Below are 10,698 nucleotides of genomic sequence, written 5' to 3'. Positions count from 1 at the left end.
TGATCACAGAGTTGCCACCCGTTCAGTGTTGGACAACTGCTGCAATTATTTTAAATTCTTCTACGCGTACGGCGTCTAAACAAAACTAAGCAAAACAAAAGAGCGATTAAAAAAAAATGCAGGAGGCTGGCGGAAGTCCTGTTGGAACGCCACTTAGCCAGGAGGCCATCGCGCAGCGCCTGGCAGCGCTTAGTCGATGGCAGGACGAGCAGAAGCGACTCCTGCAAGAGCGGCAATCCAATCAGCGAGTCTTGCTCGGTTTGGAGCAGCGCAATATGTACAAAATGCTGGGACTGTTACACCAGAAGGCGGAAAGCCGGGAAAACAGTGTGCTGGAGGAGTCACAGTGGGATGAGGAGCACTCAATACAAATGCCGCGACTCGCACCGGAGCCGGACGACCAGGAGCAGGTTGACCAGGAGCAGGATATTCCAATGACTGCTTCTCAGCCGACCAAGCCCAAACGCCCTTTTCTGCGTCGCGGCGAAGGCCTAAAGCAGCGGTTCAAGATCAATCCCGACCAGCTGCGCCTGGAAAACCTGCCGCGATACAAGTTCGCTAATGCCCACCCACAGTTTCGCACGCCTCAAATGAAAAAGGGCATTCTCAAGAAGCGTAAGTCACCTCCCGATCCTGCACCTGCATCAGCTCCCAAACTCCCAGACCAACTTGATCTCAACGAGCAGCGCTTTCAGCAAATGCTAATCGCCAAGAACGCCTGCAGCTCCACTCCAGATTTAAAGTCTTCTACCTCGTCCTCCACTACTGCCTCGAGCATCTCGCCCAAAGTTCGTTTTGTAGAGCAGAAGAGCAGAGCCGGACAGACCCCTCATGCCGATGATGAGGCCTCCTCGGAGGCCAGCCCCATGACTGGTGTTTGCTGGGCCAAGGTGTTGGACACACAGAGAATAAAGCCAGCGCAAATTCAAAGACGCTCTGCTCACATCCGAGTGGAAGATGACAGCAATGTAAGCATATTCGAGCTGCTCGAACAGAAGGCCACTGAGGGAAACATTGATATGAACTCAAGCTGCATTCGAACTTTTATGGCTCGCAAAGATCAGCGACGCCTAATAGCCGATGACTCTGATCACATTGTAGTCACACAGCAGGTGCGTCAGATGAGATTGCAGCCTCAGGTGGACCCGGTTTTGGTACAGGAACTGCAGGACGAGGATGAGGAGGACAGCGAAGAGTCAACCGACCAGACCCTCACAATGACACCCATCCAGGTGGGGAAAACCCAAGTGCGAGTGCGCTTCTCCGACTCCAATGATACCAACGAGTACTCCGATGGAACCAGCCTTAACGATGGCTCCAATATTCAGCTTTTTGAACAGTTCAAGTCGGCTCTCTTCCAGGCTTTGGAACAGAAGAAAAAGTCAAGTCCCAGCCAGCAGTCAGAGGAACCCATAACCAAAAATCTTCAGGAGAAAGCCAATCTCGTTCGCACTCGCCTTGAAGAGCTTGAGACAGAAATAGCCGCTTTCAAGGAACAGAATGCCCAACTCCTCCGCCTCAGGCAGCAGCACGAATTGGAGAAGGCAAAGTGCGTACAGGATCATATGGAGGCAATGGAACGCGTCCATGACGAAAAGATCCAAGCCGAAATTTATCTGCACGACGAGCGCATGAAGATCGAGGAGGAACGCCGCAAATTCGAGCAGCAGATGCGACTACAGAAGAGCAATGCAAACAGCAAGGAAAAAAAGGAGATAGCCGCCTTGAAGCAGGAGGTGGAGGCACTGCAGCTTCAACTCAAACAAAAAGAGCAGGCGCACGTCTCGGCACAGGCACGACTCCGCGCTCAACTGCGGGCCAGTGAGAAGGAGCAGCGAAATTACCGTGACGAGATCGAGCTGCTGAGCAAGGAAAACAAACGCCTAGAGCACGAGCTGGTCAAGATTGGCCGTGAAAACAACAGCAAGATGCTGCAGGAAATCAACCGAAACATAGCCCGGCTTGCCCCAAAAGTGGTAAATATATTCTGGTGTTGCTTTTGTGTATATAGTAATGTAAACAATGTTTTCTTTTAGTTGCCTTCCGCCACGATGTCACAAACCCTCGATGAGAACGGTCGACGCACTCAGTCTCTGGATGGCACTGCTGGTAAGCCTGCCAAGCAGCGAGAGCCCAACAACCGTCGTCAGAGTAGCGGCACTGCCCAAGTGAGAAGTCGGAGTCGCTCACTGGGCAGGAATAAGAAGAAGCCAGAGGCTTTGGATGAGAGCTACGCCTCTAGTAGTTCTGGGGAATCGGAGGAAGTTCAAACGCCAGTGACCGCTCCCAAAGCTGATACCCCACCGGCTGCAAACTCCAGCAGTGACTTTAAGAGGGAGATTATGAATGCGGATGGAAGCAAGGACATCTGGTACCCGAACGGCAATCTAAAAAAGATAAGCGCCGATGGCATGAACGTTCGCATGCTTTATTTCAATAAGGATATCAAGGAAACTGACATCAGGGAAGGCACAGTGAAGTATTACTACGCTGAGACCAACACTTGGCACACCTCTTACCTAGATGGATTGGAAATACTCGAGTTTCCCAATGGGCAGACTGAACATCGCCGCCAAGATGGCACTGTCGAGATCCACTTTCCCAACAACAGCATTAAGATTGTGGATCCCAGCGATACAGAGAAACTGGAGGAGTGGCGATATGCGGATGGAACTCACCTAGTGCAGCTTCGGAATGGAGACAAGATTCTCAATCTGCCCAATGGCCAAAAGGAGATTCATACCAAACTAAACAAGCGAAGGGAGTATCCGGACGGCACTGTTAAGCTGGTGTATCCGGATGGCAGCCAAGAGACGCGCTATTCCAACGGTCGCGTTCGATTAAAGGACAAGGATGGGAAGCTCGTAATGGACACAGACTATGCAAAGTATTAGAGTCGGGTCTCTGCTTCCGTTGTTAAGTTAGTTTAGTTATAGTTTTAAAGAAATAGAAAATCTGGGCTGTCTTTATAAGATCAAGTCGATCAATATTTTTGTTTGTAGCTGATAACAGCTCTGTATGAAAATTTGCTCTGTATTAGAGATTTGGTAACTGGGTAATATTTTAAAATATCTTATAGTTTAAGACTTCTTAAGTTATTTTAAAATATTGCATCATATGTTTTTAACATTAATTCACATGCACGACCAAGTTTAACTAGTTTTGTTAATTGATTTTAAACTTTAAATTAACATAATTTCAATAAAAAAAGTATAACTAAATGTCAATTTCTTATAATCAAAATTGTAATATTTATTTTATCATAAATCGTGAAGTCACAATAGGTAGTCTACAAATTTGACATACAATATATGGGATTTAATTCAATTTTTCATTCAAGCTCAGTAACTTAACATAAAACCTTTTTAGAAGTATGAAACTAGCAAATTCAACAACTTAATTTAAAATCTTTTTCTTGGAATCTTTTTCTACTGCTCCGCGTTTACTCCTTCTTGGGCCATGGAGAGGTGATGATCAAAATTCTTGGGATGCTGATTGAGCAGCTTGGAGGCAAATTGTACGATTTGCTCGAATGTGAACTCCGCCTTGGCACGTGGTCCCCAAAGGAAGTATGTCTTGGGATCATCGTAAGCGCTTAGCTGTGAGCGTTCTCGCTTCAGATATTGCTGCTTCACAAAAGTCTCCTCGATCTGCTTGCGCACACTGACGCCAAAGTAGCCATGTTCCTCGTCTGGATGAATGTTGAGCGCTTCTAGCAAACCGTATAGTTTCGAGTCCTCGATGCGGTTGCCGCGCAGGAAGATGTACATGAGAATGATGTACAGCAACGTGAACTGTGGGCGTTGAGCCGAGGTCAGCTCATGGATGGAGGCAACCGGCTCCTCCGCAGTGCAGATGAACGTCTTGGAGGTCGCGTCCAGTGGGGTCAGCAATATGCCGAATCTTTGGGCCAGCAGTTCAGTGACCAGCGGCAGGCATTCTTTCAGTTCATTCTTGTCACCAGCCGCAGCCAGCAAATCCTTCTCTTTTATGGGAATCTTCTGAGCGGTATGATCAAGGATGTAGTTTAGAATGGCGCGAACCGTCGCGGCGACCTCTCGAACGGGTTGGCTTCTAGTTGCGCGAGAAGTGCTGGCCATTTCTGCTTAATCTGATAAACGCGCTCCAACTTCTTAAGTTGATTTTATTATTCAAAATGCCACTAACAAGGAATGCAGCCAACATATGTTTCGGCCTTTTTAAAAGTGTACGAAATTGGCGTTGCCAGATCAGATTTCCAGAACGAGATATCGAAACGACGTACTTGTTTTCAGTATTAAAATACCAAATAGGCGCGTAAATTAAACTTATTCAAAATCATTACACCGACAGTAAAATCTGTAAGCCCTAATTGTTGTCTCTTTTCAATCCTCTCCTCTCGTATCCTTTTCCACTTGATTACCCGTTAAATGCACTTTCAAGTGCAAATGGCCACTCATTGGACTCGTTTAAACGCACAAACTGGGCCAAGAGCGGCTGAAGTAGCTACTTTTGAGGGCTTTATTGATTGATTTCCTTTTGCTGGCATCCTATTCTTCTATTACATTTTGCTATCAGTATGAGTTTTGCGCTGCAGCAAATCGTTTGCTAAATAAATATTCGGTTTATCGAGCAGCTAAACAGTGGAAACGCACTTTACGTAAAAATTACTATGCAGACTCAAGAGGTGATGTGCTTTTAATTAAAATGGCCAAACGACGCGACGTGCAGCAGCAGGAAGCAAACAACTTTCAAAACTAAACGCGAATGACATGCACGGTCAACATTCCCCACGGAGACTCAAAATAAACAGAGACCGAGTCAAACAAAGCGAAATGGAAATGCATTTGGCGCAGACACACGCGCCGGAGTGCACTTCCAGACGCTGGAGAATTACATGGCCAAACATATTTTATTGCCTTGAAATGTGTGTTTTAGGTGGCGGTGGCCGGTGCCTGCGGTGAAAACTAGTTGCCTGCGTCTGCTCAAAGTGCGCGATCCATGAGTGATAAATGTACAGGCGGAAGGCGGACAAAAGTTGGCTAGCATTAATTGATTCGCCATTGTTCCGGCTTCAACAAAGGCGGATATTTGAGTCTAGATTATTAAGGCAGTCTTTGTGCTCGCCTGAAATGGATATCCGCCGGGTTCTGCAATCTATTCTACTTGACCAGTAGCTATAATAAAGTAGCCCCGAAATTTGCATGCCAGCTAGTGAAATGACTCAAGATAAGAAACCTCGCAGAAAACGCGACTGATTGAGTCAACAAAACGCACTGTCAACGCGAAGACTTAGACTTTCTACACACAGGCAAACAGTTTTGCTTTCAAAATGCGCATTGTAACGTTGGAGTTTGTCAACTCCAGCCCTAACTTTTTTATGGCCGGATAATTGTAGACAGACGGAGTCGGAGAAATGTCTCATTTAGTGAAAAGAAAGTCAAGGTCTTTGCTGAGCGACGTGAGCGGCGAACTTGCTTTGCAGCCTGGCTTTTAGAGGCCATAAAAAATTAGCAAATGACATGAGCATGCCATTTAGAATTTTCGTGATAAACAAAATCCCATGACCAGCCAATAGAGTAACGACAACGGGTTTCGCTGCTCACCGCGGTGGCAAAAACTATTAATATATTAATAACAGAATCACAAGAGGCAGTCAACAAAAAAATGTGTGCACAAAAAAGAAAGCCAATACTGGAATGAGGAATGTGTAGAGTTTAATGCTCTATATGATCGGTATTAATCGTTTTTAAATGACTCGCTTTTTGAGATTTATCAAAGAATGAAAATACTATGAATGAACATAAATTGTGATATTAAAAAAAGTAAATAACAATCAATAGTATTACATTTAAAGTGTAGGTAGTGTAATTATTACTATAGCATTATAACTTGATATTCACAAAGTTGTAGGGGTTCTTCTAAGAACACAACACTGAAAAATTGCTGTAAAATCAATGTCTTAACTTGTAGGCTTAAGACTCCTACTTGCCATTTTCCTTGTTCATCTGGCTAAAAATAATGTAATTTATTCTTCAGCGATTTGAATGATTTATTTCCCTACACTTTTGTTCTTACAACCTCTTTCAGTGAGCTGATAACCCCGTTTCGGTCGCAATGGAATGGAATTGAGAATATAGCAACAATAGCCGGCTGTTGTTGCCTCATTCTGGTTGCGTGCCGTTCTTAAAAGTGGACTGCCTTCAGCGGAGCGGTCTGGCATTCTTCCTCAGCAGCTGCCGCTCGTGGTCGATCTGGCTGATCAGCTTTGGCTCGAGACCGGCACTTCGATTAGATATGATTTGCGTCTCTCTTAGAACGACCAGCTAACCGCTAAATGTCAATGGGGCTCACAATTAATAACCTGGCCTTAGCAAAGTGTAGCTGTGAGCGAATAAAGTTCAGTTCTAAAACAAAAGACTCGCACAACAAACTTGCTCGGCTGATGTCGCCGGCTGCTTAATTAAGAGGCCAAATTGGTACACCCAGTCCATGGCCCAAAATTAAGCTGCTTTCGACCTTTTACACTTAATAAATTTCGATGCAAACTAGACGCCGGTCCCTGATAATCAAATTAAACGCTTATCAGTTAGTGTGCCAAATGGCTGCCACAATCGTCGTAATTAAAGTCAGACAAATGATCAGTGAATCGACTTCACTTGGGGGCCAAGTTCACTCGTGCATGCCTAATCGCGTATACGCACCGTGTGACGACATCGAACTGCGGGGGTATAGTACATGGTTTCTATTCGTATAGAAATAACTGTCTAGGTCTAAGCGGATCTACATTTTACGCGTATTCGTAGTGGGAAAATACGGGATTTTATTGCTCAATGACTGTGGATGTCGTGCAAGTAAAACTAATGTTCAAAGCATGGGCGAAATATAAATTCGTGTATTTAAATTACTAATATGCATTTGGTTTCATTTGAATAAAATATTCGCTGATCAAATTTTTCAAGGCCATTGTATTTTTTTGTGTATTGTATTTTTATGTCTTTGCATATTTCTTGGTCTTCAACTTGATCTTTTGCTGCGTTTGGTTTTCGCCTTCGTTTGTTTTTATTGCTCTCGAGATTCACAATCTCTTTCGGTCGGCCATTCTAAAGTGCTTATTAATTTATAGCCCGTGATTCGATGACTTTGAAGTGGGCCAGCATATAAGCTACATATGAAGCCCACATCCCCATAACGTTTATAAAACATTTAATAATTATTAATTATATCAAAATGGCCATGCCGTTTTGTAAACAATTAAGCGTTAAGTTCAGCGTCTGAGGCCGCACAAGTTGGTCAAAATTAATGGTGTTTCGGCCGACGCTTGAAAATGCCCATCTAATGAGTCATTTCAGGTACTCAAAATGATTGGGTAATTCTACACGCCGAGCAAATGCTAAATAGTTCACTTAGCATCCGGTCCCGTCTTGAAATTAATAAAACGTCAATTAGGTTTTTCTCGAACACGCGTTTTTGGTGACGTTTTCAACTTGCGAAGGTCGAGCAGCAGCTTTTTGCAACCATATCACATAAGCCAAAATGTGAATCACATTTTCGGATTTTGTATGCAGTCGACGACTTTGTCGCAAAGGCCTTGAGCTCCGCACAATTTGCATGAGAGAGTGCCAGAAACAACAATATCCAATAAATTGTTGCATAAATCGTGGCCAGCTTCCTGTGTGAAAAACTTTCACAAGCCATTTGCCGAAAGGCAGAAATTTTTAATAATTATTATTGAGCTTGGTGTCATGTTATACATGCATCAATTTAATGGCTTTTGCTACGCCGAAAACTGCGATTGTCCAAGTCGAACCATCGTGAGAAGATCTGCACTCTGAAGTCATGGTCATGGTCATATGGGGCTGATTGACAAGCCAGTGTGTCAACGACTGGATTTATGTTAATTTATTTTTTAATGCTGACTCTTAAACGTTTGAAGTTCTCTCGTAAAAATAAAGCTATAGGCTCCTGTGAGAAATTCACTATTTTAAACTTTTGAGGCAGTTTAACTAATGCATTAAATATTATTTTTACATTAGGTAATATGAAGAAGAAATTATGTTTATACCCGTTACTCACAGAGTAAGAAGGTATACTAGATTCGTTGAAAATTATGTAACAGGAAAGAAGCGTTTCCGACCATAGAAAGCATATAGTACATTCTTGATCAATATCAATCACCGAGTCCGTTCGTCCGTCCTGTAAAAACTAGAAATTTAAGACTAAGCATGCAGATTCCACAGAATCGCACTCATGTTGCCACGCCCACTCTAACGTCCATTATTATTTATTATTGTTTTTCCAACTTTAGTGTTGTCTTTTGTTTTATGCCATATCATATAATTCGATTTTATTTATTTAAAAGAGTCAACACTGTAACTATTCAAAATTAGTAGTCAGCCCTTAAACCAAAACTGCCATAGAATTCTATAAGTCCATGAAAAAAATGCTTTTTATAATGAAATGAAAATGCGACAGTTAAGCTACTTATTTTATCCCTAATTTCAATTTATGTTTTTTAAACAAAACACGAATTTGTCCATAATACCTCTGTGGCAAGCCGAAGGTCAAGGAAATAAATTCAGTGTCGCAAAGAATTCCCAGGGCAACCTTTTGAGTCACGAGTCGAGTATTCAAAGAAATTCTGTTTAGTCAATTTAAATCCCGACCAAGAAGATTATGCAGCATACATATATGATGTCATGTCTTCGAAACGAAGTTTCGGTTATTTTTGAGCTTGATCATGGGTTGGTTTTCGGGCTGTTTATCAGCATCTGGGTATCGTTTCGGCAGGCGCTGCGGCCTTTTTGAACGCATTTCATTAGTGGCCATATACATATACATCTACATATGTACATGGGCTTATGTGCAGGCTTTGGGCACATAATGTGGGTATAGTTGTCTGAGCGGTGTCTCCATTCACAACCGGTGTGGCTGTCTTCGCACCGGCTCGCCTTTTGTTTGTTTTGTGTATACTCGTATAAAACATATGAAACATATAGTCCCATATGTATCTCTCCTGTGGCCTCAACGAGTCTGCATTTAAATGCAGTTTGTGTATATATTATACGCTGCATGTGCCTGTGGATTTGCTTTACTTTTACTTTCATGTGCAACTGGTTGCTGGTTGCTGGCTGCCAAAATGGGGAAGTACTGTGCGAGTGTGGGCTTCGTTTCTCTCAGTGTGCGCCTTGTTTTTGTCGCAGTCACCGGTTGCAATGAAAACAGTTTGTAAAGTGATTGTCAATCATTTTTGGTGGCATGTCGCTTAACCGCTTTGACAATAAACGGCAACAGCCCCAGCAATAGCAATAGCACCACAATGGCAGCTGCTACACTTTTTGTTGGGTTTGGGCCACGTTCGTTGGCCGCATTAATTGTACTTGTATTGACTAAATGAAGCTGCTTCACAGTTTATACGTTCCGAAATTGTTAACCGATATTTATATTGTTTAGTTGTGGATCTCGGGCTAATGGCATTTAATTGTTTAGAGTACCTGATTCAATAAATCCGATTTTATAAATGCCAACCCAATGTTGCCAATCCGCACATCTTCCAAATAAATAAATGTGGGTAGCTTAAAAACCACTCATATAGCGCTTGTTTATCATTCTTCCCTCCTTGATTTATTTGACTTTAATCATCCAATAATAAACAGTAAAATGTAGACCAAACAAAGAAACCCAAAAATTAAGCCAAATACATTGACGTAATATCAAGCATCGGTGCAAAGCAAATTGGTTAAATGCTTTTTGTGAACAAATAAGGAAAAATAAGCCAATTTAAAGCGCACCGACTTTGCTTCTTTTTACCCGCTGTCGGTGACTTTTGAAACCGACCGAAATCGCGATTAACTTGAAAGAGATTTCGTCTGGTTTCATGGCCTTAGTTTGGCCAACTCTCTTCGACTTTTATCATGAGATTTTTATGTGTAACACGAATGAAGACATTACCAGCAAAAAGCAAGTGGAAAAACGAACTGTGAAAACTTGGCCCCTCTCATACAACCATGCAATGGCATGGCATCCTAAAACTTCATTTTTCGCGTTTTTATATAATTTGGAAATGGCTTTTCGCTAATTTTAAATTTAATTTCGAGTTTCTATGTAGATGGTACTCTTAATTAAGCCAATTATTGAACAGATTTCGCTGCTCTTCGCCTGCTATCGCAATGCATGCGATTGGGTAAAACAAATCACACAAGTATCAGGTTTACCAGGTCCCATTCCAATGATGGTAGGAAGTGGGTGCTTAGGTTTGTGGCCATTTGGATATCTAATTAGCTATCAGTGGAAGTCTCATTGGAAGCTCGAATGTTAATTGAGCGGATATTTTCTAGCAATTATCCAATAAAATAAAAAAGCAAAAAAGCTAAATTGACTTCTCATTTACTGGCTTTCAGTTCTAAAATCATATGATTTATTTGCATTTGTAAACGTTCATTAAACATCCTGTTCCATTTAAAACACAGTTTTATTTATACTTGTGACTTTTTCTTGCTGCGGCATTAAGAAATTCTCCATTCAAAAACTGAATGCATAAACTTAAGTTGCATTATTATTATCTTATTATGTTCGCTTGTATTTTATTCTACGGCAGTAGCGGCTTCTCAATGGCAGTGCGATAAGCCCCAGACAAAATACTATGTATACAAACAAAGGGAGACAATACAGTTTCGGCCATGTTTGTGTAACGCCAAAAAGCGCATTTCTGCATTATGT

At 42.4% G+C, this 10,698-nt stretch overlaps 2 protein-coding genes across 2 annotated transcripts; one reads left to right on the top strand and one right to left on the bottom strand.

The window, feature by feature from the left end:
* Window positions 1–66: 66 nt before the first annotated feature.
* Window positions 67–3,148, top strand: LOC6553194 (centromere protein J). The gene is made up of 2 exons (XM_001979119.3): window positions 67–1,976; window positions 2,037–3,148. The coding sequence occupies exons 1-2, from the start codon at window positions 117–119 to the stop codon at window positions 2,892–2,894; spliced, it is 2,718 nt and encodes a 905-aa protein (XP_001979155.1). The 5' UTR covers window positions 67–116; the 3' UTR covers window positions 2,895–3,148.
* A 190-nt stretch (window positions 3,149–3,338) lies between these two features.
* On the bottom strand, window positions 3,339–4,242 carry LOC6553195 (non-structural maintenance of chromosomes element 3 homolog). Its single transcript, XM_001979120.2, has one exon. The coding sequence runs from the start codon at window positions 4,098–4,100 to the stop codon at window positions 3,429–3,431; it is 672 nt and encodes a 223-aa protein (XP_001979156.1). The 5' UTR covers window positions 4,101–4,242; the 3' UTR covers window positions 3,339–3,428.
* Between the last annotated feature and the right edge of the window lie 6,456 nt (window positions 4,243–10,698).

This window comes from Drosophila erecta, unplaced genomic scaffold, assembly GCF_003286155.1.
Source record: "Drosophila erecta strain 14021-0224.00,06,07 unplaced genomic scaffold, DereRS2 tig00000000-arrow-pilon, whole genome shotgun sequence".
Classification (NCBI taxonomy): Eukaryota; Metazoa; Arthropoda; class Insecta; order Diptera; family Drosophilidae; genus Drosophila; species Drosophila erecta.
The sequence above is the reverse complement of the archived record's forward strand: the minus strand, read 5'-3'. Positions and strand labels throughout refer to the sequence as shown.